Source organism: Gasterosteus aculeatus, chromosome 7 (assembly GCF_964276395.1).
Source record: "Gasterosteus aculeatus chromosome 7, fGasAcu3.hap1.1, whole genome shotgun sequence".
Taxonomy (NCBI): Eukaryota; Metazoa; Chordata; class Actinopteri; order Perciformes; family Gasterosteidae; genus Gasterosteus; species Gasterosteus aculeatus.
In genome coordinates this window covers 29,045,746-29,072,104 of record NC_135694.1, presented here as the reverse complement: position 1 = coordinate 29,072,104, position 26,359 = coordinate 29,045,746, and the positions used below count along the sequence as shown (strand labels likewise).

General features: G+C 47.2%; 1 protein-coding gene across 4 annotated transcripts; it reads left to right on the top strand.

The window, feature by feature from the left end:
* The first annotated feature begins 6,883 nt into the window (after positions 1–6,883).
* On the top strand, positions 6,884–24,858 carry nsd1b (nuclear receptor binding SET domain protein 1b). Of its 4 annotated transcripts, none has more exons than XM_078106856.1 (25): positions 6,884–7,043; positions 7,167–7,265; positions 9,037–9,926; positions 11,924–12,062; positions 12,439–12,611; positions 12,807–15,792; positions 16,703–16,815; positions 16,930–17,185; positions 17,416–17,516; positions 17,939–17,981; positions 18,187–18,410; positions 18,584–18,721; positions 18,846–18,969; positions 19,076–19,276; positions 19,368–19,547; positions 20,073–20,229; positions 20,585–20,790; positions 20,868–20,980; positions 21,220–21,366; positions 21,598–21,720; positions 21,807–21,923; positions 22,023–22,164; positions 22,271–22,377; positions 22,519–22,720; positions 22,894–24,858. In XM_078106856.1, the coding sequence occupies exons 3-25, from the start codon at positions 9,054–9,056 to the stop codon at positions 23,730–23,732; spliced, it is 7,704 nt and encodes a 2,567-aa protein (XP_077962982.1). In that variant the 5' UTR covers positions 6,884–7,043; positions 7,167–7,265; positions 9,037–9,053; the 3' UTR covers positions 23,733–24,858. The 4 variants fall into 4 exon arrangements, with proteins under 4 accessions (XP_077962982.1, XP_040037274.2, XP_077962981.1 ...); XM_040181340.2 differs by having other exon boundaries at positions 11,921–12,062; XM_078106855.1 differs by lacking the exon at positions 6,884–7,043 and having other exon boundaries at positions 7,167–8,076.
* The last annotated feature ends 1,501 nt before the right edge of the window (positions 24,859–26,359 follow it).

Sequence of the window (26,359 nt, the reverse complement as noted above, 5' to 3'; positions counted from 1 at the left end):
AAAAAATAAACCTGGTGGTTGTTTGTTTTGATCCAGAATTTGACAGCGATCTAAGCGAACTAAACCAAATACATTTTCAAATTTCGATGATGTACTTTCACGTGAGTCAGATTTTGAACGCAGGATGTTTTCTCGCTGTAGTATTTCTCCTCTTCCTTTAAGAGCCAGTGTGCCGTATGTCTTCATCATTGCATGCTTATTGTCAGCTTGCAATGAGCCCTTCATGTCTATGTAGGGTTGTGGTTCTGGATCACCTGAAGTTAAGTCAACAGAAGTTCAGTCCGAGCCACTGAAGAGTTGGAGTGCGGCCGTTTTGTGTGAAAGCCTCCTTTTCTTTTGCCACAAAGCTTTCGTCCAGAGAGAATGCGACGCTCGAGCCGAGAGCCCGATTGCAGATCACTGGTTCTTGCCAAGGCCTCCTGCTGTGCTTTGAGGTTGTGTTCGGCTCTGACCACCAGTGTGTGTGTGTGTCAAGGCTAATCTGATCACCTATTTGAATGGTAGAATGGCTTTTACGCGTTGCTATGGAGTGTCTTCCTCCATCATGCTTTAGAGAATGTTTTCAGCCCATTTCAATCATTCTACCACACGAAAAAATATCAGATAAAAGCAATTTGACATAAAAATCAAAGCGCTTTAAACACTTAAATCTACACAGTTCAGTACAGACGGAAACTGAAAGTCACCGGTGAAACATTCAAAGGTTGGTTGAGGTGAATTCGGTAAGCTGCCCTCACGGGGCTCTGTAATGAATACCGGCCTCCTGAGGAGTCGAGTCCCAGAGACGCCGTCCCTCCACCTGCGAAGCCGCCAAACTCCCAAATGGAGCGTTTGTTTGTGTCGACGGCCGAGTGGATCCTCAGCGTGAGCTCTCTCGGCACAATGAGCGACGCCGCGGCTCCTCCGGCGCCGACGCTTAGCCGAGGGGTGCGAGCGGGGGGCCTGAGGAGTCCAAAGGCCCGGTGCTGGGGGTCTCTGACAGGGGCGGCTAAATCCCAGCGGCCCCTCGATTCTACGCCCGTTTATCTGACACGAGGAGAATCGACTCCTGCAAGGGGGGGGGGGGGGGATCAGCTAGAAGAGAGGGAGGACGGATCCCTTCTTTTTTTTTTCTTCGAACCTGCTTTCCAAATCAAACACGATTTCAGAAGCTCAGGTGGATTCAAACATAATTTCTCTGGTTTGCAAACGTGAGGTTTCGTGAGATTGTTCTCTCTTCTCGTTCGTTTTTTCATATTTATAACAGAAGTCCCCCGAAGTTTTCATTTACTCCGTTCTGTTGCTTCAAAGACTTTGTGGAAAGCAGAGGATGCAAAGTGAAGATCTACTTCACCTTATTTATTTTTGTTAGACGTAACTTGTTGAGATTTATTTATGGTGATATAAAACAAAAATGCAGATGATATTGTCATCATTAATATTTGTAATTGTCAGTCGACACAAAGAGAACCAACATCCAAGCAGCTTCTATATTTTCCTTTTGTGTTTGAGCGTGATTTATTTGTCAAGAGTTTGCTTTTGTGAACTTGATGCTTTCCTTGATGCTGTGTGTAGTTCTGCACACACACATAAATCAGGTTCATAAAGAGTCGAATTCCTCAAATGTGACAAGTCGGCTCTAACTACAAAACCAAACGTTTCCACGTTATGTCCATCGGGGCTGAGAGGTTTGCACTCGTTTGTGTTCTCCTCCAGAAGCAGTAGGACGTTTCCTGGCCGGTGTCGCCGCTCGCCTCTCCGCGTCTTAATTAGCCCCCCAAGGCAGGTGCAGCTTTAAATGACTTGACATTTTTTGCAGTGTGCAGGAGGTGGCAGGTTGTGATCCTACAACCCACATCTCATATACATAATCCAGCAGGCAGGCGGGCCCCTGCTCTTGTTGAATGGGAGGTGGGAGGTGGGGGGAGGGAGGGGGGGGTGGCTCTCCCTTTCCTCTGGGGACGTTTCTGGGCTGAAAGAGAAGCCTCGCCACCCGGCCTACCGGGGGGGCCCTGTGGGCGCAGTGAGAAAATGAAGACCTCTGCGCCCCTCTAAATCCCCAGGAATTTCTCATTAAGCGAGGGGTCCCGGGCTGCCGAGGCCCCTGCGGGCCCTCAACCAACCCCCCGCGAGGGGTCTCCCTCTCTGCTGCGGAGAATGGAGCCCTCCACTCCACTTTGTGCCGGCTGCCGGCTACCAGGGCCCGTTATTCACCTTCTCCTTTCTCACCAGCAACAAGAGCCTTCTCCCAATCATGCTTTCAAAGCCCTCAGCACTTCCTCTTCCTTTCATTCAGTTTTTACATAAGTGTGTGTGTCTGTGCGTGCACTCGTGTATGTGTGTGTGTGTGTGTGTGTGCGATGTCTTATTAGAACCCCAAAGAGAGAAAGGCATAATTGAATTTGACATTTTTTTTTCCTTAATGGCATCCCGAGATATTTTTGTCTGGAGGCGCCAAAGCTGGAACGGAGCGGACTCTCGTTTCAAAGAGTGTTTTTTCTTCGTCTCCTTGTTCCTCTTATTCACACGTTGTTTGCGAGCACAAGGGGGATTAATGAGGATTATGTATATGAGCAGAGGTAATGAGTTTTGATGAGAGGAGGGTAGAGAGGATGTTTAGTGTGAGATTTCAAAACAGCTCAGGTTTTGGCAGCATCAGCTGTTCCTGACATGTTTTTATTCATATTTTTACACACAACATGCTTTAAATTGAGGAGAGAAGTCCTCCTGTTTGTGTATTTGGTTCACCTGATTATTACTTGTTCTAATTACAGCTAAATAAGTAATTTGAACACTATGTAGAAGTGCAGCTTCACTCGTTATTGAGTTACATTTTTTGTTCTTGTTTCGAAGTTCCTTTAATCTCTCTTGTCATTTTTAATGGTCTTGCTTTTCCGACGACAGTGTCTCAGGTTTGTTGATTTTCAATGTTTCTGATAAACTGAAGGATGAAGTGTTGCTTCTTACACTAAATGAACTCCTCTTGGATCAGCTCTTTATCACAAACGACACTGAAGCAGTAACATTAATCCAGAAACATCAGAGCAGTAAAACACACTGCAAGATGAGTACTTTTACTTTTCATACATTTAGCTGATTACTTTTTATTAGAGTTTTACTAGTGGAAGGATCTGCAAACTTCCTCCAGCTCCATGTAAGAACGGTCAGTCGAGAGCTGGATGACAACCGTCTCCATGGCGATGAGCTTCAGCATCCGGGGTCGTTGCTCAGGTGTTGAGGGGTCTGGCTGCTTCCAGCCCCTATGAATGTGTTTCCTCTGGTGGCGTGTCCTCGTTTTGTCTTCTCTGTGTCATTCTGTTTAATAATCGGCAGGAGGACTTATTTTTGTCTCGGCAGCTTGCTGGTACAAGTTAGACCTAAATACAACTATAGGCAATTCATAGTGTTAGAATAGAAAAGAAAATCTCAGAAGAACTTTCTTTTTACCTTTTTCTTTCTCTTGAGGTAGAATCGAACGTTTCGTTTTTACCTTTAACACTCACTTTTTTCTGTATTTTGATGAATGAAACAGACAGATGAATTTCATTTGAATAAAAGAGATTTGATCAGTAGGTTTGTAACATAAACGGCATTGTGACTCAACAGATCTATATTGTACTAGAGTACTGCATTACGTACTTGTTTATTTTCATCCAGTTTCCTGCTAATTCTCTCTACTACGTTTTTACATTCATGAAAAACACACCATTTACACAAAGTATTCCAGATCAGCTCCACATTAATGAAGAATCACATTGAAATGTTCTTATGTGTACGTGTTGGTGATAAAAAAACAAATAATATTATACACTATAAACACTGTTTAAGAAACCATTTTGAATTATACGGTTTGCTTTCCCCGCATGCCTCAGCAGTGAGAGAAGAATAAAAAACAGGTTGGATGAATTCAAATGACAGCCAATCAAAACATCTAGAATTATTAAAGGTAACCAACATTGATGTGAAAGTTATACTATTTTTGCTTGAGGTATTCCTTTAACTAACTCAGACTAAATTGTAATAGAGTATTTTTATAGACTGTAATTTGTTAAGATCTCCAAATAAGATCTTCATATCTTCAGTGTGACCGAAGTGGAATAAAACTGAGAGAAAGAGAGAGAGAGAGAGAGAGAGAGAGAGAGAGAGAGAGAGAGAGAGAGAGTTGTCCTATGCAGGCCAGGACAGCTGACAGCTGGGTTCAGCAGGGGTCAGAGGTCACGGATTGGCAGCAGTGGGGGAGTGAAGTGGAATCTATAACAACAGGAAGACGCGCACACACACACACACACACACACACAAACACACACAGACATTTCCGGGAGAGGTGGCGAGAAAAAGGCCTCCGGATCTCTCGTGTGACAAACAGTTGACTAAAACTTCATCAGTGTGGTGTCAACGCTTCCTCCCACATATCTGTTGCATGAGCTTTCACTGTGTGCGTGTGCGTGTGTGTGTGTGGGTGTGCGTGTGCTCTCTCACGTAGTACTATTCTCACGAGCACCAGCTTCAGACTTTGCACAGTGACCACACTTGTGTGTGGAGTGAGGATACTTTTAAAAGAAGAGCAAAGGCCCGGTGGCCGTGTGGTTAAAGGAATAGTTCACCTGAAAACAATTAAAGATGATGGTTTTAGTATTCACCTCGTCCCTTCGGTCACGGAAAATAAGAGCAGATCAGCGCAAACAGAGAGAAGTGTTCCTATCGGAATATATCTGCAACATTCGCTTTCGTGTCATCCCTCCTTCTTTCCCTCTGTTGTTCAGGTCTGTAAACTGTCCTGTAAAGAAGGCGTGATGTCGGCCTCGATGACAACAAAAGATGGCTCCTTTATTAATAAATAAAATATTTCTGTATATTTTATTATTTCAGACATATTTTATTGATGTCCTATTTATTTACCCGTCTTAAACTATTTATCTATTCATTCATTCATTTTATTCATTGCTTTTATTTACTCATCAGTTTGTACATTTAGTTTAGTTTTTTTTATTTGCTTTTTTACTCATTTAATAATTTCAACATTTTTTCTTCTTCTTTTGTTTATCCATAGCTCCATTATATCAGCTTTTATGTAAATGTAACCTCCACTCATGCGTGAGCCCAGACTGAATATCGTGAATTCATTTAATCACGTAAAAGGATCTCACCCTCTCATAGCCGCTGTCAGTCAGACGGTCTTTTAATGTGCTGTGCAGCCCTCTAGTGGATTTAGGATTTAGTTACAGACTTGGAATAATCAGAGCCTTTATTTATGTAAGGAAATACCACAGTCTAAAAAAAACATTACAAGTGACAGTCGAGCATTCAAAGTTCACCAAAATGTACTCAAAGCATCCAAAGTAAAAGCACTTAATGCAGAATGCCTCTTTTCACCGTGTTATACTATGATAGATCAATATAATCTAATGTTTTTACTCTCTAACAAATATATATGCTGTATTTTAAGGCACCTACATACTACTGGGTGGATCAGGTTTCAGTTTCTGATATTTCTTTGTGCAATTTTGGATTGTTTAACCTCATAAAGCCCCGTGGAGTTTATTTTTGGAAAGGGTCGCAAGCCATGAAGGTTGATTTTAACAGCTGCCTTTACGAAGATTGCTTTTTTTTTAAATGAGAAAACCTGTAAAAGTAGCAAATACCCTCCGTTGCCAGGTAAATACAGTGCTGTATAAAGTATAATGACTGCCACTGAAGCGGAGAAGAAGAAGCCATCTTGATACGCAAACAGAAGAGGAACCGCTCATTTGCTTTATTGTGAGTAATAACACGAGGAGAAGAAGGAAGGAAGTGAGGCCTTTGCAGGTGATTGTTTCTTCCTGCAGCAGACTGCAGGCTCCTTCACTCGCAGAACTCACCACCATCTCTGACCTATTCTGCTGACGGTCGAGTTGCATTGTGGGTAACGTAGGCAAGCGTATGTGTCGAATTAAAAGGAGCCACATCGCTGGTTCTGCTCCATTCATTTTTACATTTCCTACACGGTGTGTCTGATAATGTTATGGTAGAACACGCTTTTCACTAAGAGGAATAACTAAGCTTTAATTCACCTTAACTGCGTTAAATATACTGCCATGGGCCATTCGGTGTGTGTGAAAATCCCCAAACTATACTAGTTATATAATTATATAACTATATGTTCGGTTATGTGTCGCGTGTCTAAGGGGAATAACTGTTGCAGAAGTCAAAACGTGGTCCGAGGCACCAGCGGAGAGTCTCGGGCGGCCTGGGAGGCAAACGGCGGTCCGCCGGTGACGCCGCGGTTCACCGGAAGGGCGCGCGCTTCTGCCGGCGCGCGGCGCCGCGTAAACCCGCAGCAGGCCCTGTCCCCGCGCGCCGGCCTCTGCCTCCCTTCCTCCCCCCCACCTCCCCCGAACCCGAACCAGCAGGTTCCGAGGCTGAAAAGCGAACAAAAAGAAAAAGCATCCGAGTTTGCTACTCGGCGGTCTTCTTTGTTTTAACCGTGAGAAGTGAGAGGCCGGTAGATTCACGGTGATATTCACATTAACGGACCCGCACGCGCTCGTTTCTCCCAATTCGGCTGCATCTGAATCTTTAGAGGAGGAGGAGGAGGAGGAGGAGGAAGGGTTGCTCGTGTCGCTCACTACCGCCGTTCCCCACATCGCTTCCCGGGGACATGGGGAGTGAATTGGTGTGTGTGGAGGGTATTTTATTTTTGTTCTAAACACCGCCCCACACCACCACCACCACCTACCCGCCCGCTCGGTCCCCACTGACACACCGTCTCCAAAACCTCCAAATCTCCCCCCACGAAGAGCCCAACACGGCAAAGCAGAGACCTCGCAGCTCAGCCCCCCTCCTCACAGCGCACAATCGACACTTAAGTTGCCATTAAATGATACATTTGTAGCACTGCGACGTGTTTTTGGGCACATACACACACATGCACACAATGAGGAGCCCCCCCCCCGCACCACCTTGTCGTGGCACAAACGCTCACGAGACGGGCTTTGGGAGGCATTCCATGTAGGGGGAATGTTCCTGTCGGGGCCGACTGAAGACCCCGACCGGCCACCACAAGCACATCCGGGGCTCGGCAGAAGGTGCGCTTTGGGGCTCGGTTCCTCCGTGGCTGCGTGAACTTTATGTCGCGCACGCATTAACACTTTGTGGCCTGCTTCTTTTCTATTTACCCCCCCCCCCCTTCCCTCCCTCCCTCCTCTAAGGCTGGAGGACTCCATTTTGAAGGGACCGGGTTTGCAGCCAGGGAGACTCCACAGCAACTCGTCTCGAGGAAAAAGGAAGCCCATCTTGTCATTTTCCGGGTAGCCCGCTGCACCGTTTCACTGCTCCTCTTGACGTGTTGGTGGTCGACATTTTTGAATGACTTCTCTTTATTTGTTTATTTATTTATTTGACTCCGTCTCCAGGCGCATGTGTCCCGGGTGGGGGTGGGGGGGGGGGCGCGCTAGTTTGTTGGCACAAGTTTGACACGTGACATGTCCACGGTGATGACACGTGACGGCGGCCTGGTTCAGGCTAATTGAGGCTTGGTAATTAAGGACAGGGGCGGGGCTGAATTTTGGAGGTGTTTCGGGGGTTTTTTTTGGGGGGGGGGGGGGCGCGGGGTGTGTTCCTGCGAACAATTTTCCTTTTCCTAGGAAGAGAGATTTACGGCCCCTCATGAGCTCCACGCCGTGGACCGCCTGGGGGGGGGAGGCAGTGGTGACGACGGGCAGTGCGCACGGCAAGACAGAGAGACTTCCAAAGCGGGCAGACGGGCAATATTCTCCACACAGGGCAGAAATCCACACAGGGCGAATTTTAAAGTTGAAGCTTATCATAAAGCGGCGGGGGGGTCGCTGAGGGGGGGGTCGCTGAAGGAGCGCAACACGATTCCAGCTCGATTCCTGGGGCCGCTGGACCAGGCTTTAGCGCATGTAGAGAGGAGGAGGAGGAGGAGGAGGAGGCGGTGGCGGGGGGGGGCAGTCAGTGAGTACGTTTCACAGGATCCAGGCCTAGTAGTGTTGCCGCTGGGACTCTCCTCATCCGCTTTCAAAAAATCGGAAATTGGCTCCTTTAAACGCCACAATGAGCGGATCGCGGGTCACGTTCGCGGTGGCCGACACCGGAATGGTAAGATTCTCGCGACGGGGCTCGTGTCACTCGGCGTTTTCTCCGTGATTTCTGTTGTTTGGTGCACACATAGCCTGCATCTGTCGGGGAGGGAAACCTGTGCAAGTGTGTGTGTGTGCGCGCGCGCGCGCGTGCTTGTCTTTCGCGCGTGTATTTGTGTGTTGTCAAACTTGTTGTATGTGGCGTCTTGTGTTACCAGCCTCGTGCAAGCATGCAAGCAACGGGCGGAAAACACAGACACACGTACAAACAGACACACACACCCACACACACACGCATGCAGTGGCACACATCTCTGAGCGCGCGCGTGCACGCGCACGAACGGGTCCATTTTATTTCCAGTGGCCGGTTTGCGGCGCCGGCGTGTATGACGGTCGATTTTCACATGACGTTATTCGTTGCCTTTATCCTCCGCGTGCGCGTGTGCACAGCATGCACCGGCGCGAGTTGCAGCCTGCTGACCTTATCCCGCTGGATGTAATGTTCATCATATCGCGATAATTTTCCTCACAGGGCTTTAATCCGCCGGTTGCAATGTTCGCGCAGAATCTCTTCCAAAATAAAATGAAAATGTCACCATAGGTCGGTCGGCTGGTCGTCAGTGAGTCTGTTTTACGTTCTGTTTGTGACATCACGTGAAGGCAGGTTTGTGTTGTATTTAACGGATATGATGGCCTAGCCGTCACTTTTTTTTTTCTTTCTAAAACACATCCTTCAACCAGCTGCCTGGATAACTTTAGACAAGCTGGAGTGCTGTTGTGACAGATTGTAGAAACATGCTGTGCATCAAAAAATGTTATTTTTTTTAAATAGGGTTTTCAATGTAGGGTTGTACAATATATCATGAAATCAAAATCTACAGGTACACAACAAGCCTCGATGCAAGAAAATATTTGCGGAATGTTTGTTATTGATTTTTTTTTTTTTCCCCACCCTGATGATCTTCTTCATGTTTTTCAGGGAGGAACGATGCCAGCATGAGTGGGCCTTACCGAGGCCCAGGCAGGGACACTCATCAGTCCAGCTGCCCTTTGACCCCCGGCCGTGACCTCTCCGCCCACTCCGGCGCCCCCAGACACCATGACCACAGGGTCGGGCTAACCATGTCTGCCGCGTCCTCCTCCCTCAAGCATGCGTCCGTCTATGGGTTCACTCAGAGAGACCACTCGTCCTCCTCCTCTTCATCCACCTACAGTCCTCTCAGGAGGCTGCAACATCTCACCACCATGGTGAGCCAGCCGGACCTGGTCCTGCCGGTGAGGGAGCCGGAGAGGAGCTGGGAGTGGGGGGGGAATAAGAAGGACAGGGGGAAGGGGATGGAGAGAGACTCCTGGGGGGACTGCACCGCCGGTGATTATTCCGGCACCCAGAACTCCAGCCGGGAGGAGAGCTTCGGTGGCTTTTCTGCCGGGCAAAAACGACCCGTGGTCCAGACCAGGAGTAGAGACGCGCCAGCGGGCAATGGCGGCGACCCCGTCGAGTCGAAGGCGGAAGTTTGTTTCTCCGGCCCGCCCAGCCCGGCCTTCTCTCTCGACAGCAACAGCCCCTTCGCCAACGGCTTCCTGCACTTTGAATCCTCTTTGTTCGAGGACGACGACGAGGAGCAGGGCACCGGGTCGCCTCTGGGGGAAGCATTGCAGGACCAACTGGAGAATGCGGGGAATGCTCCTCCGTCCACTCCTGGACACTTCAACTCGGAGGCCAAGGACGCTAGCGCCTCGTCTGCCAAGGTGGTCACCCGGTCGCAGTCCTCGGGTCAGCGCAGGAGATACTGGGATGGCTCAGATGACGAGTGGGAGAGCGGCACCGAGCTGTTGCTGCTCGGAGATTTTCCTTTGATGCATTCATTGGCAAGTTGTATCCATTTTCCTCCACGTAAACCGCTTTCCAGTCATCCTCATTATTATTTTTTAGCAATGGCAACATCTCACATTATGTAAAAAAAACGTAAACCTTGTGCATTACACACTGAACACCTACACGGCCCTTCACCTGTTGTAACAGAGTTATCGGGCGTTGTGGAAAAACGGTCGGGCACCGATGAGACCAGGCCTCTTTTTACAAACAGCTAAAGAAAAATGTTCCGGAGAGGTTTTCAAACTGTGAGGAGAGCTGATGGAGGGAAAGAGGCTAGCGTACTGGGTAAGGTGGATACCAAAAGGAAGAGTGATTGTGGATTGGATGCTGACTTGGCCTGTTCATGTACAAGGTCTGCAGGCTGCAAATGGCGACAATGAAGGTGCTTAAAACCCATAGAGCTTGATTGCAAAAATCATAAAGTAATGATTTCCTCCTTGTGGCTTATATGTTAAAATGATTTACAGGAAGTTTCTGCAGATTTGAGGCGGAGTTGGATTACCATGTGACACCCTAGGAAGTCCCCGTTCCTAAAGATATCACATCTACTTCTTTTAACCTATGTTTTGTTTCAGAATTTAACAAACTTATAATATAACGTGTTGTTTAACGAGCTTCAGAGGTGCTTGTAGGTTGGACTGTGTTCAGACTTTGTGCTAAGCTAACTAGCTGCTGACTGACACGAGAACCGTATTGGTCTCAGCAACAGTCTCACAAAGTGAATCAGTGCTTTCCCAAAATGTTTGGCGTAATTATTTATTGACCTAGCTGCAATCTAGTTTTGCTTTCATCTCGTTGTCCCAAAAAGTCCCTGTTCAAGATATAGGACCACTTTTATTTCTGCTGAATTAAGCGGCAACTGCAAAACCTATGCAATCACAAATTTTGAGGGTAGTAGTTCATGAGCCTGCCATTTCTTACAAAGATTCAGAGTAATTCAAATACAAACACCTCTGGAGGCCAGCTTTCCCCCCACTTCCTGTTTTGATAACGAGCTACGCTAATCATATCCTGTCGCTAACTTCAGACAGATATGGGAGTGCTATTGACTTTCTCATCAAACCTTCAGCAACAAAGTGAATATGCTTTCCCAAAATGTTGGTCTATGCCTTCTGAAATACACGGTTACATCATAGCGTGTGTGTGTGTGTGTGTGTGTGTGTGTGTGTGTGTGTGTGTGTGTGTGTGTCACATAGTGTTTAACAGTAACTCTTCAAATAGGCTACTTTCTTTGGACAACTATAGAAGGATTTCACACCTAAATCCTGTGACGTATTCAATCTGGATGTTCTTACAGTCCACATTTTGTCTTTTCATCGCCAACAAATGAAGCCCAAACTGGAGCTTTATTTAGAATTTACGTCTTTTGGGAATCTTTCATTGTTTTAGTAGGACTGTCTCTGCTCGCTCGACTGATCTTTTACTTCGCCCCAGTCAACTGAGACTATTCAATAAGTCTTTAGGATTTATATGTCCAAGAAACCTTTTGAGCAATGTTAAACAAACTTTTTGAAGCAGTGCTGTTGTGTGATTCTTTGTGTAGAAACTCAGTTTAAAAGATCTGGCGTATATCAACTTGGTGTTAGTTGACTCTGATTTTCTGTGGTCGAGGAAAGTTGACTTGGTTCTCTGACGAGCACCAAAACCGTTTAAAGGCCCAGAAAAGCCTTGAAATGTTGAGCAAGGTAAAATAAAGCGTACACGTCAACAAATCCTATTTTGAACTCTGAGTTTCAAAATAGCATTCAGCTTCTTTTAGACCATAGCATTTTACACTAATACAGTTATCGGTCCTCACATGAATTCTGCAACACGTCTGTGTTGATGTTGTTTAGTAGTAGTACTACTGGAGTTAGTGCACATCAGGGGTCGCAATGGAACCGCTAAAGTAACCAACACACCTTCTGATCTGTTGAGAACGCACAAGACGTCTTTCTTTCAGTTGTCTGATTGCTGTTTTATTTCTTCATTGTTACGTTGTTGACAGCAGAACAGCCCCAAGAAAAAGTCTTTGCCGCCGTTGAAGTTTTTAGAGGGTGAAGTTATTTGGGCAAAGTTCAACCGAAGACCATGGTGGCCGTGTGAGGTGACCATTGACCCAACGCAGGGTATCTATCACAAAGTGAAAGGTGGGCCAAAGACTTTGTTGACTAATGTGTTTTGCTTAACAGTTAATTAAACCTCAGCTGGACAGCAGAGCATTGCTGATTATTAATAATGCCAAAAAGCTGATGGTAAGATTGTTTGATTGAAATTGTGACACAACACTGGATGCCCGCTGATGTGCGTGTTTTAAATGTACTTAAACAGTTTCAGAACACCCTTAAATCATCATGATTTATATTGCTATCAAAAACATAAATGTACTCGTGTTTTTTATTGTACTTGTGTAGAAGTTTTAAGCTCCCTTTGCTTAGATGCCCCACAGATGTATTTTCTGTGCAGGATGGTGTATTCTTAAATCTCATATCAAGACATTGAGGCTGATCTTTGTTGTCGTCTCAGAGCCGAGTGACCGTCCCTGTCGGCTCTACCATGTCAGGACCTTTGGGGAGCCCGTGGAGCTCACCTGGGTGGAGGACAAAGCCACTCACGGTTTCCACGGAGGCTTCGAATTTGAACAGCTCCCCCTACTTCGCCGAAGGGGGAAGCAAAGGGAGCAGAACTACAAATACACTGTAATTACTATTTCCAGAATGATGTGTCACTGGTTGCATGCCCAAATAAAAAGTTGGTCTAAACCATCGTCTTTGCTGGGTGATTGTCATGTTGGACAATAAAAGAGGTTTTGGACTTCAGGAATTACTGTATTTTCAATTAAGAACGGATTCTGTGCAAAGATTGAATATTGTTTACCTTTTATCTTTCTGCAGATTGCAAAACGATTTCAAGACTCTTGGAAATCCAGCGTGGCAGAAGCTGAATTTGTTCTCCAACAGAGACCTAAAATAGCTTCTTTCATTCCTTCATCTATTGATGATGCCTTCCGTTCCACACCAAAAAGAAAGAAGAAAGTCCATCCAACCTTTCCTCCTTCCACTTTACCCACCCTTCCTGAGGCATTGCACATTAACAATGGATCCATTACATCCCCAGTTACAACTTCAGCAAAAACAAGCACTTTAAGGAAATCTACTGGAAAGAAGAAACCGTCAAAGGACACGAGTAAACCTGCTAAAAATATGTTGCATGATACGCCGGACCAATCAGATAGAGACAATGGAGAGTGCCCCTATTCTGACCTCGACTCAGTCCCCAAGATCTTGTGTCCAAACGCACTTGAACGTCAGTCAAAGTTGGCTCCTGCTCAGCCACTTGTCACAGTTGTCAAAGAGGTGAAGAAGCCGCCCGAGATTCAAAGTGGTCTTTGGTTCAGTAAATCTGGCAAAGACAGACGACCTAAAACATCCAGTCCGGTGTCGGACCGCACTCTCTTTAGTAAGGTGCCCTGTAAGAAAAAGAACTTGGGTGTTCTGAGTAAAAAGTCACCGGTTCCTAGTGTGTCGTCCACGGGTGGTGGGCCCAGTGACTCGTCGGGGTGGTCAGACAAGCATAAGACCCTGGTACCTGCTGAAATAAATCGGTCACCTGAACGGATGGGACATTTGAAGTGTAAAGACCCCCCAGTTGTTGATGGGCCTTTTAGTACCACTGGCGGTCCTGCTGATCAGTCAGGAATGTCAGTCAAGGAGAGGTCGCTTTTTTCTTTTGAGACTGGTGTGACTGCTGAAAAGCGTCGGCATTCGAAGGGAAGACCGACAATGAGTGATATTGTTACTGGCTCAAAGTCCCACCAATTGGGTCTCTCGGATGTGAAAAAGGCCTTAGAGCCCAGACCAGTAAGTTTTATAAATCAAACCAAGTTGAGTGTAAATACCGTCAGTCAAACTCAACCTTCTGACTTTGTGGCCAATAGAGAGGTCCATTTAATTAACAAGATTCTTGACAAAACAGGCAAAAAAGAAACTAACAAGAATGCAGGAGCCACTTCGAATGTTGATACCACTGACCCATTAGCAAGTCAGGAGAAACCAAAAAGTCTGGTATCAAAGTGTAGGCTGCCCTTTGTCAAATTGGTACGCAAGGACATAAAGGGGAAGAAGTTCCTTAAATCCAGTGTAACCGTTGATCCCAATAATCGACCTAAATGTAAAAAGAGTCGGAAAACCCCGGATTCTGCTGTGACTAAACTGACGTCTAAACCGTCTGATTGGGTTGACGGCAAAGCAAGTGTCTCCGTAGGTCAGGCCCTGGGTTCAGAATCTGTGAAGGTCGCAGTGAAGAAGTTAAAAGCAAGCGGTGGGACTGGTGTTCTTCGCCTATCGTCAGAATCATGTCCAGGTAAAACTATGGTTGCCTCAGATGTGGCAAGTGCGTCTGATGAGTTAGGTGCCCCAGAAGCTGTAAATGTTAGCGCAGGCAGTGTGACCAACTCATCCTCTAACCAATCAGAACAGTCGGAATTTAAGAAGACTCCTGCAACCAAAGGAACCAGCATCCCCTGTGAACAGTTGGGCGGCTCAAAGCAAAACAATACAAGTCCAACTTCTCAGAAGCACGGCAATCTAGTGTGCAAGAAAGCTTCTGCTCCCAGAGGCCCATGCTCTGCTAAATCCAAGAAAGTTGTCTACAAATCAAAGCAGGTTCTTGAAGAAGTTGTACTTCAGGAGCAGCCCGCCCACCTCCCGGCCAGTAATCGTTTGATGACCAGAGCCCTGAAGGCCATGCAAGAGGCGGATCAGAAGAAGCGTGAAAAAGCCAGAAAGGTGGCTGCGCAGAAAAAACTCTTAAATCCACACAGAAAGGATGAGGACCTTGTGCGTAGTTCTGCGCATAATTCCAAACTGGACATTTGCACTAAGGCGAAATCTCTTAAATCTCACAATAAAAAGGATCAGGACATTTTATCAAGCTGTAGCACCCCCCTTTCAACGTTTTCTGACCCGGTTGACTTCAATTTTGGCGTAAAGAGTGAAGATGAGGATCTCTCAGTCTCCTCAACTCCACCAATGGACTTTATACCTCTGACTTCTAGGGTAAAGGCAAAGAAGGAAGATCATCCCTCTGGCATACACGCCTCGTCCTCGCCTTCCTCACCATTTTCTTTTATGAATGCCTTCAAAAACGGGGAAGAGGTATCCTTCCAGTCGGTGACAAGTGAGGGCCATGGGAAACCCATCTCTTTCAAAACCGACACAAACTACAAATTCAGCACTTTTCTTATGATGTTGAAGGACATGCATGACACGAGAGAGCGAGAGGGGACGCCCTTAGAGCTGGAAATTGGGCCACCAAGTGCACATGTTAAGGAGGAACCCTTAGTGATGCCGGGTGAGGCAACACCCTCGGGCCATGATCGGCAAATTGAACATGTTAATAAAAGTCTATATTTAAGTCCAGACCAATTTGAGATCAAACATAATGAGGAGAGCACAAGTCAGATGTCCAAAAGGCCCTATAAGAGAAGGAGCAGCTCCACCGGGGTGAAAAAGAAGTCCAACCACAAAGTGCCTTGTCGTCCTGCCAGGTCTGGCCCTGGTTTCCCTGGAGTGGAATCCGTGCCAACAATGGACTCTTCATTGGGAGCTGATTGCTCGTCAAGCGTCCAATCCCTGTCGGGCCTGCAGACCAGCAGCTGGAAGAGGCAAGCCGTTGGTGGGGAAGGAATGCTTGGGGAGGAGATGGAGGAGGACAGGTGGGGCGAAGTAAATGAGAATCTTCAGAACATTGTGCCTTTGGAGCAGACGGGGTGCGACTCTACACTGTGTCTGGAACAGCCAAATGGCCTCGCTGCAGACGGCACTGAGACTAACACTAGCTTGATGCGTAACACTGGAGAAGGCGAAAAGGCTCCAAAAGGTAAGAAAAGTCTCATATAAGAGCCGTCTCAAAGTAATAACGCACAATGTTGAGAAAAACAGCCAGAAATTGTAGTTATTGTAGTTTGGCCCACTGATTTGGCTTATCAGTCATAATAAAAACTTATAAAGTCTTATTTCACAGACATGTTTAGATTCAGTGAGATTTGCACTGTCCATAAATATCCATTTATGACCAAACGTCCACATCTGGCCTAGAATTGTTTAAAAAAAAGACAGAATTGCGAAAATGCTGCTGACGCCATTGTAGTTCGGAAACTGCCTGCTCTCATTTTAGCTTGTTTTATTCCTTCAAAAATGACGACAGAGGCACCTACGTTCAATTCTCGGTTGGGTCTTTTTTCTGTAATCAAGCCCTGGCTGTTGACAAATTGAATAGCTCACAACATGGGAAGCAGCGCACAGGGCCGTTTTGTGTCATGTGATGGCCGAAACAGATGTGTCGGTCAAAAACATCCGTGCTATAATGGTTGGGCTCATGCATTGGGCCACTGGGTGATTGGTTTTGTATGATACATGGATGGTAGATGCTGCTAAGCAATGGAACGTTGGTATCATTGTTTGCACGTGAGTAATTCCCACAGTTTGTGTTAAGTGTACTACTTCATGCTCATGACAGGAATCCACGCCTGAATTCCTAGTACTGTCGTCATATACAGGTAACCAGCAAGCTGGATCGGGCAGAATGTCGTACCAGTAGTATATTAAACTGCAGTATGTCACAGCAACGGTTCTTTGTACGCTTGCTACATGCTAGCATTTAAGCTCACTCAAAAACTACTGAAATCTCTTTGTGCAGGAAGCCGTGGAATAAGTGTGATAATTCACCCGAGTGGCCCAACAAACAAATAAACAAAAAGCTAGTGTCTGCTCTTATTTATCTTTTTTAGCACATAAACGAATCAGAAAACCAAGCAAGAGGCTGATTGAATTTACCGAAGAGTACGATCAGATCTTCTCCACCAGGAAGAAAACCAAAAAGCTTCCCCAGTTGATTGGAAAGGTAAAAATCCTACAATGTAAGGTCTGTAATTTAATAGTTTGATTTTGTTATATATGCATAGATATGCACACAAAGCCTGAATCCCTGATGAAACCCCGTCGTTTGTTTTCTTAGGACACTCCGCCCGTCGTGGCCACGTCCGAACCCCCGGGATCGGACAACAGCGCTCAAGACCAGCCACCCGTCGACTTGCTCCCTGAAATACAGACTCCCCCTCCTGAGGAAATCGCCGCAACGGCGCCCTCTGAACTTCCGATTCCCAGCACGGAAAACACAACCCCCCAAGATGCACCGGTGCTTTCCGTAGACACACTAACCCCTCCTCCCGAATCTGACCTTTCGCTGCCCCAAGTCCTCGTCAAAGACAACGGTGAGGACATCTCACCGTGTTTCTTTCTCTGCTACTTAACTGCGTTCAAACTGTTTGTGGGGAGAAACATTTAGGAAGTGTGTGTGTGGACCAAATGTGACCATTTCCTCAACAGCATTAACGAGGTTGGCCGCTGATGTTAAGTGCTTCCATACCGAACCGGGAAAATCATTTGTAATTGATTTGAAAAATGTAACAATGAGTCATTTCATGTGCCGTTTATTTCCCAGTAAATGCTCCCGTGTTGGAGAAGAAGCGAAAGAGGAAACCCACCCAGAAGATCCTGGAGTATTCTTTGGAGGCAGAGGCCTCAACGGGCCCCAAGAAGAAGGTAAATGTTCATCTGATGTGTGTGTATTTATTCATTTGTGCGACATGCATAATAGTTGAGTTTCATTTGAGTTTTTACGGTTTTTGGTAAATCGATTTTGTTTTCAGTAAAATTAGTACTTCTTCCAACTCGGTTGAGGCATTCATCGGAGTATATGTAAAGTATGTAAAGTTGCAATCCTTTTTGGGAAGATGAGGAAAGTTTGTATAATAGATTTTGTGATCATTTTCATCTCAACAGGCTTTTGGGGATTTGACCGAATTTCAAAATAAAGCAGTCAATAGTATGTTGGATAGACATAATAGTTGTGACCAGAGATGAGAAAAAAAAGAAACCACGATATTACAGATTAGAAAGTTTGAGATGTTTTTTTTTTTTTTGCTCCGTTTGATTGGAAAAAGTGTTTTTTTTTCTCATCACAGGTGAAAACACTGAAGAACAACTCAAATCCTAATTCTCAATCAGGTCAGTGAATCACCAATGTATATTTGACTGTTTTCCAACTTCTAATAACTCATTTTGCTTTTTTATTTTGTGTGCGGGCGAAACATTCCTCTCGTGAGCTAGTTGTTATTGATAATGATTCATAAATTGGAGGGAGATTTGGATTATTATTTTCCTGCAGCATTGTGACTTGTGTGTGGTTCTAACACGTCTTTTCTGCACCCAGATTCTGGACGGCCATCTTTGACATCAAAGCCTAAGCAGGTTCCGGCCTCCGGTTCCACGGCGACCCCAGCGGAGGCGTCAGCCTGCACGCCCTCGGACCCCCCCCCTATCTCTCCTGCACCCACTTCCCCGGCCCCGCCCAAACTCGCCGACGGGGAGACGGCATCGTCGGAAGACGTTGATGCTCCTCAGGCGGAAGACAGAAGGGACGCGGCGGAGTCAGAGGTGAGCCTTCGCTCTCTTACTGATTCCCTTCCCTGTTGTGTCATTTGATTGGATCTACGCCGATGCAGTGATGAGTCAAACTGTTGTCATATAATAATATAATATATATCATATAATAATATAATATACCTTTTAGAAATCTGATTCATTGCCACGTGGATTTGTCTCTTTAGGGGGACCTGTCCAGCTTGGATCAAAGCTTCTCCTCCACAAAGGACTACTTGTCGCTGTGCGACGATCCACTTTTACCCTCCAGGAAGATCATTGGCGACAGAGGAGGTCCCGCCTCCATGAAGGAGAACATCTGTCAGGTGATCTATCGAACCTCTCACACTGTCGCAAAGGATGTCGCTGTCGCAAAATGGAACCCCGACCACCGCCATCTTCGTGTTGGGTCTTTTGAAGTTGGGCTGTGTCTTTTTTTTCTCGCCTCAGGTGTGTGAGAAGACGGGGGAGCTGCTCCTCTGCGAGGGTCAGTGCTGTGGAGCCTTCCACCTGCACTGCATCTCTCTGGCCGAGGCCCCGAAAGGGAAGTTTGTTTGCCCGGAGTGCAAATCAGGTACGGCCGTGTTTACCGGTATTCACATTTCTGCTGTGTGAAAGGAACACATATAAAGGTATAAAAAAAAAGGTGACAATTTGTCAATCAATTTCCCCCCCCCCAGGCGTCCACACTTGCTTCGTATGTAAAAAGCGCAGCGAGGACGTGCGCCGCTGCATGATTCCCGTGTGCGGGAAGTTTTACCACGGCGAGTGCATCGCCAGCTTCGCCCCAACCGCGCCCGTGAGCCGAGGCTTCCGCTGCTCCATCCACGTCTGTCTCACCTGCTTCATCAGCAACCCCAACAGCTCGTCCGTCTCTAAAGGTAAAGCGGCGAGGCCGGCGATTGGTCGCCGCGTGGCTGGCCCTCACACGCCCTCACGCGCCCCTGACGTTGTGCGTTGGTCGATCCGCAGGTCGTCTGGTGCGGTGTGTCCGCTGCCCGGTCGCCTATCACGCTACGGACCTCTGCATGGCGGCGGGCTGCGTCGTGCTGTCCAACAACAGCATCGTCTGTCCCAACCACTTCGCCCCCCGCCGCGGCGTCAAGAACCACGAACACGTCAACGTCAGCTGGTGCTTCGTCTGCACCGAAGGTGAGGAACATGTGGCCTCAGCTCGGATCGGTTTAATGGAAACGCTCTTATTTGCTTTCTGCAGGCTGACTTGACTAGAAATATCCCTTTTTAAAGGAAGAGTAATTGTATTTTTATGGTCAATAGAAGGCAGCAGAACAACACAGCCAATGGTAACCATAGTGGCATTATCTGCTTTTTGCTGGGTCAATATTCAGCAAATATACAAAAAGGGTTTTATTTACACATCCAGCTGATACTTAAATTCATCAAAACACTGTATGAATCATTGTTGTCCAATGTTCTCTCTTAGCTCGATATTTGGTCTCCACCAACTCCGAGGGGAAATAAATGTCTTTATAAATCTTTTAGCTGCTTAATGTTTCTCTTTCTCAACCAGCTAGTTACTAAGATAATCTATAAGTAATACGCTATAAGAGGCTAAAATGCTCAGTACAGCTGGTTCAGCAAACGGAGCTAACATTTGTTGAGGTCGAGTTGCCCTTCACGGGCGGCCGTTGACCGATTCCTCCTCCCGTCCTCCAGGGGGCAGCCTGCTGTGCTGCGAGTCCTGTCCGGCCGCGTTCCACCGCGAGTGTCTCAACATCGAGATGCCCAAAGGCAGCTGGTACTGCAACGACTGCAAGGCCGGGAAGAAACCCCGCTTCAAGGACATCCTCTGGGTGAAGGTGGGCCGGTACAGGTCAGTTTGGTTTTTATTTTATCTTTCCAAACAAAAGCCGTGTCAAGTTAAAGCAACCTGTTATCCGGGACGCTTTGGGCAGTAAGTATGTTGGAGGGAAATGTCTCAACAACAGTCGAATTGATTTGGAATGAAATCCGGTTCAGAAATTCACGCTTAAACCATCTCACCCTCAGTGATCCTCTGACTTTTCACTTGGCGTCAGATCAACGTGCTCGTGTGTCCGATACTTTGCCGCGTTACCAAATACCTGCAGACAGAAAATTCCCCTCAGCATAAGCGTTACCGCACTAAACTCACAGCGCTAGCATGTTAAACACACCGGCTTGTGCGGTCGCCCATCTGCTCCGTAAAGATGGTGGCCAGCCGAGGTCAGCCACCCCAAAACCATCCCGGAGAACATCCAGCGGATGAAGCACGATGTCGGGGAGTTTCCCGTCCACTTCTTCGGCTCCAACGATTACCTCTGGACGTACCAGGCCAGGGTCTTCCCTTACATGGACGTGGACGCCAACAGCAAAGAGAAGATGGGGAAAGGCGTCGACGCCACCTACAAGAAAGGTACCTCGTGGGTTCTCGTGCTTCTCGCTCGTCCTGTCCGTACCTGCCGTGATGACTCGAGCGTTCTCCCTCCTCAGCTTTGGAGGAGGCGGCTGTTCGCTTCCGCGAGCTGCAGGCGGAGAAGGAGCTCCGGCAGCTTCAGGAGGACCGGAAGAACGACAGGAAGCCTCCGCCGTACAAGCACATTAAGGTCAGCGCGGGTCGAGGTCTCCGTTGCTCTGAGCGTGCTTCATCCTGCAGGTCTCTCCAAAGGGAAGCAGTGGTCTCCGTCCCCCAAAAAGACCTTTTACTTTGTATTATTAAGTCGTGTTTAACGCTGCTGATCTCTGACAACTCAACTCCCAAATATATTCACTCTGATTTGATATAAAGGCAACTACTGTCTTAATGAATTCATGTCTCCATTCACCTTTTTTTGGACTCGTGCAGGTGAATCGACCCATCGGGAAGGTGCAGATCTTCACGGCCGACCTGTCGGAGATCCCGCGGTGTAACTGCAAGGCGGCGGATGAGAGTCCGTGTGGGATGGACTCTGAGTGCATCAACCGCATGCTGCTGTACGAATGTCACCCGCAGGTACGGAGACGCCTCCGTCACTTTTAACTTTAACCGCTCCTTCATCATGTGCACCGGCCTCTGACTGTGTGCGTTTGCTGCTCAGCAGGCAGCGCACAGAGGTTTCTCTCTGTATAAGAGGCTGAAAAGAACGATGAACGAGCGCTTTACAAATGACCAGAAACTGTGTGTGAAGCTCTGTAAAAAAAAAAAACCAAATATTGAGCTCAAAGAGGCTGAAAACGTGTGCAGGTTTGCCCGGCGGGCGAGCGCTGCCTCAACCAGGCGTTCAGCAAACGTCAGTACAGCCAGGTGGAGATCTTCAGGACGCTGTCTCGAGGCTGGGGACTCCGCTGCGCCCACGACATCAAGAAGGTAACTCCTTTCGACTGCGAAATTCTTTCTGTTTAGAGCGAGGCCAAATGACAAATCGTGATCGCCGCCGAACGTTTCTGCCCCAGGGTCAGTTCGTGAGTGAGTATGTCGGCGAAGTGATCGACGAGGAGGAGTGCAGGTCCAGGATCAGACACGCCCAGGAGCACGACATCTGTAACTTCTACATGCTGACTCTGGACAAGGTATCCGAGCTGTGGTCCACACGGGCCTGGAGTCGAACTCCTCTGCTGGTTCCGTAGTGTTTATTTGCCCATTTGTCTGATCCTCGCCCGCGTACTCAGGATCGAATCATCGACGCCGGGCCGAAGGGCAACGAGGCTCGCTTCATGAACCACTGCTGTCAGCCCAACTGCGAGACGCAGAAGTGGACGGTGAGCGGAGACACCCGGGTGGGACTGTTCGCCCTCGTCGACGTCGCAGCGGGTAAATTGAGGACACGAGCGCCGCGCCGGGAGTCGTGTTAAAACGTGGCGCCCCGCGGGGTTTTGGAGCGCGATAGAAACGCGCATCTCGTGTGTTTCCTGTTCAGGCACGGAGCTCACGTTCAACTACAACCTGGAGTGTTTGGGCAACGGCAAGACGGTCTGTAAATGCGGGGCGCCGAACTGCAGCGGCTTCCTCGGGGTCCGGCCGAAGGTGAGGGGGGCGGGGACTCGAATACTGCGTTCAACACCTGAAGTCGGGACGGGAGAGTGTGTGAAAGTGTTCAGATCTTTTACTCGAGGCGACATTTGTGCCGCGCGTCGTTAACGCGGAGTTCTCTCCCCTCCGAACCAGAACAACCCGCCGCCTGACGACAAGGGCCGTAAGATGAAGAGGAGGGGCCACGGCAAGAGGAAGAACAAGGCGGTGGTGACCAAAGAACGAGAGGACGAGTGTTTCAGCTGCGGAGACGGGGGACAGATGGTCTCCTGTAAGAGACCCGGTTGTCCCAAAGTCTACCACGCCGACTGCCTCAACCTCACCAAGAGGCCCGCGGGTCAGTGGCTCCTCACTTAACTCCGCAATTAGATGATGAAACCTTTCAGCATTTCACGCTGAAGGTTCTTTCCCATCGGTGAAACAGGAAGCAACTGATTCACGCTCCTCAGGAGAAGCCTGTCTTGTTGTCCCGTCCTTGACGTCCTTGTCTCCGTGTTCCCCCCCCTGCAGGTCGTTGGGAATGTCCGTGGCACCAGTGCGACGTCTGCAACAAGGAGGCGGCGTCCTTCTGCGAGATGTGCCCCAGCTCCTACTGCAACCAGCACCGCGAGGGCCTGCTCTTCATCTCCAAGCTGGACGGCAAGCTGTGCTGCAGCGAGCACGACCCGTGTGGGCCCGACCCGCTGGAGCCGGGGGAGATCCGGGAGTACGCGCCCGACCCCAGAGCGCTGACCTCGGGGCTGGGCATGGCCGTCATCCCCACTGCTGCTTGTAACGCCGCCGGTCTCAGAACCACCGCCAGGGAGGTCGGCGGCGTGCGCCCCTCCGGGTCGCTTCCTGCGCTTTCCCTCCCGGTGCCCATCGCCATTCCCGTCGCCACGCCGGCTTCCTCACCCCCCCTGTGCAGCTCGGACGCTCCCAGCAGCGCCCCGGCGTATGACCTCCCGCACTACTCGCCCATCTCCTCGTACGAGGAGGAGAGGGATGTCTTGGAGGAGGAGGAGCTGCTGGAGGAAGTGGAGGAGTCGGATGAGGAGGAAGAGGAGGAGGAGGAGGAGGATGAGGATGAAGAAGGCGAGTTGGAGAGGCAGACATCAGTTTCTCGAGAAGAGGACGGAGAGGCGGTGATGGAATATCTCGAGATCAAAGAGGACGATGAGGACGACGATGAAGAGGACAATGAGGAGGGCGATGAAGAGGATGGTGGGGAGGGCGAAGAGGAGGAGGAGGAGGAGGAGGAAGACGACGATGACGAAGAGGAGGAGGGCGACGACAAACAGGAGGATGAGGAAGACGACGACGATGAAGAAGAAGAGGAGGAGGAGGAGGACGAGGAGGAGGAGGAGTGACGCAGTGGATTATGACACATAATCACAGCGGGAAGATGAACCAATCACAAGTAGCTCAGTCCGTCACTGTTGGAGGAATTTTAGGACAAAACTAAATTGACGCAATAAATAAAGTGTTCAGAAATCAAATGAATAAACGGCAAAATACTGTACAGAACCGTATTTAAACACAGACTTTTGGTATTTATTTAGTTTTGTCCTAACGGTCGGTCCCCGACACAGTGACTTTGCACACTAACGCTGACTGCACCTTCGTACGCGAGATCTGACAAAGACGATTCTCTGGAACTGCTACACGATGTACAACTTGAACATAAGTCTCACTCCAATATACTTGTTTTTCTCACAGACATCACCTGCTGGTTTGTTTCTGGTATTTGTTCTCCGTAGTATTTCAGCAAAGAAAAGACTGCACTGTAACTGTAGCGGCGGGGTGACGGGATCTCTCCCGTCTCCATCCCACGGAAAAGAGCCGGGAAAAAAAAAACAACAACATGATCCTCCATCACGAACATCAGCTTTTGAAACATTAACACGGGAAATGCGTTCCTCGCGGTTTATCGGCACGATTAAACTTGCAAGAGGCGCCTTTGCTTCCATCTACTCCGTCTCCCGGTTCCTCTTGACCATTTGATGGTGCTGCAACATCAGTTTCATCGATGAAGCGATTCTCGACACGAGTTCACACGACAAGCGATTTGAGCATTTCATGCCAAACTGAAAAAAAAAATAAGCATCTAAAACCGACCGGTTGGGCGTTTGCAACGCGGAGAAGGCGTTTCGCTCCGTGGTCATTATTTATAGAGCGCTCCGCGAGGCACAGACGACGACGGCGGCGGGACGGACTCCCGCCGCGACGCTTACTCCCGTGTATGTTCTTGCCAGGCGTGTTTTCTGCTCTGTCTTCAAGCTCGATGTCGTCCGTGTGTTATCTGCCGATGCCTTAGCGTGTGTTTCTCTGAGATATTTTTAAGGAATGGTTTGGCGCCTGTGAAAGCCAAGTGTCCCTCCTGATGCCTTTTTACAGTGTTTCATTCCAGTGTAATTACGACCTGTTAGATCTCAACCATTGACCTGTTAAACACCTGCTATATATAAATATATAAGAAAAGACGTTATGAAACAAGCTTTGTACCGGCCTCGTTCTTTTTGTATTTATTGGTCCAACATCAAGCTACAAGATGTGTAGATATTCACTATTATTATCACTATATTACTGTGAGCCATCTTATTGTTTTGATGGCATAAGGCTTTTTAAATCCCACGGGGCTTTACGTTTGTTCAATTAAATGACATCACCATTCAGTCTGCCAGGAAGTGGTTTGAAAAATATAATGTTGGGAAGAAAAAAGTGTTTCTTTTTCAACCTCAAGCCCGTTTTCAGAACGCCAACTGTAAATTAGCATCACTGGAAAAGTTGTTGCTGAATGTTAATCAAACAATCATTAGTGTTTTATCCAAAGGACAAGATTAAATATCCTTTAATCTAAGCTGTGTTCATGTTTTACTGTCCTGCACGGAATAAGATATATATTTAGTGTAGAATATGCACAGAAACGGCTTTGCAGAGACCTTTTAAGATGTCAAATCCTGTGGTGCTTTGAGTGACTCTTAATACAGCCGTGATTCAGCTGTAGCTACGTAGCAAACTGGTCAAATGGGCCTTTTCCATTCAGCTGCTTTGGTTGATGTAAAATAATTTGAAAAATGTTTTTTTTTTAAAGTCAAAATACCTTCGGTCAAATATTTTAGGTCGAAATATGTCACGGAAAGAAAAATGAGTAAGTTAAATGTTTTGAAAACAATTCAAAATATGTAGATAAATTATAAAAAAGTCAAAAACATTAGTTCGAAGTGTTCAATCAAAGTAGTTTAGATCGAAATATGTCATGAAAAACATTTTTGAATATTAGTTCGGAATTTCTTTGGAATTTTTTTTTTAAATGCCATGAAAAGAAATGTGGTATAGTTAGTGAAAAAATGTTTTGAAAAAAGGAAATTGTGGAGGGAATTACATTACATTACATGTCATTTAGCTGACGCTTTTATCCAAAGCGACGTACAATAAGTGCATTCAACCATAGGGTACAAACTCAGGAGAACAAGAAACAAGAAAGTGCAATTTCCTCAAAAAAGCCAATTTACAATTTGCTATAGATGAGTGACGTTACAAGTACAATTTAAGTGCTACAATTTGTTAGTCTTTAGTCGAGGTAGAGTCTGAAGAGAATCTGAATCTGAGATGTGAACGTCCATCTCTGCCACCTAATAACCAAACAGGAAAAGGACAATGTCGCGGTAAACTTTAATTTTCACCCTTCACAACTTGTAGATGTTGCCAGAGACATTTTCTTTTGGATTCAGCCATGAGAAGGAAGGGGAAGCCACAGAGGAGCTCTAATCATCTGAAATGAGTAGAAACAACTGTGCAGGTGAGTTTTAAAAAAAAGAGATGAAGTGGAAACAGACTCACCGCATGTAAAGATTTAAAATACATGTTTGGCAAAGAAAATACTATTACAAGCCAAAGAATACGAGAGTGTAAACATGTATCAATACATTCACAGTCAACACGAGGCACTCAAACGATGCATCTTAAACCCTTCATTTGATAAATAACAAATCAG

What these genes read in the sequence shown, in the direction of transcription:
- nsd1b (XM_040181340.2), top strand. Translation starts at nt 9,054, where the DNA reads ATGAGTGGGCCTTACCGAGGCCCAGGCAGGGACACTCATCAGTCCAGC. An exon ending in CGCCGTACAAGCACATTAAG is followed by an intron (nt 20,981 to 21,219) that starts GTCAGCGCGGGT and finishes GGACTCGTGCAG; the next exon opens with GTGAATCGACCCATCGGGAA. An exon ending in ACATGCTGACTCTGGACAAG is followed by an intron (nt 21,924 to 22,022) that starts GTATCCGAGCTG and finishes CCGCGTACTCAG; the next exon opens with GATCGAATCATCGACGCCGG.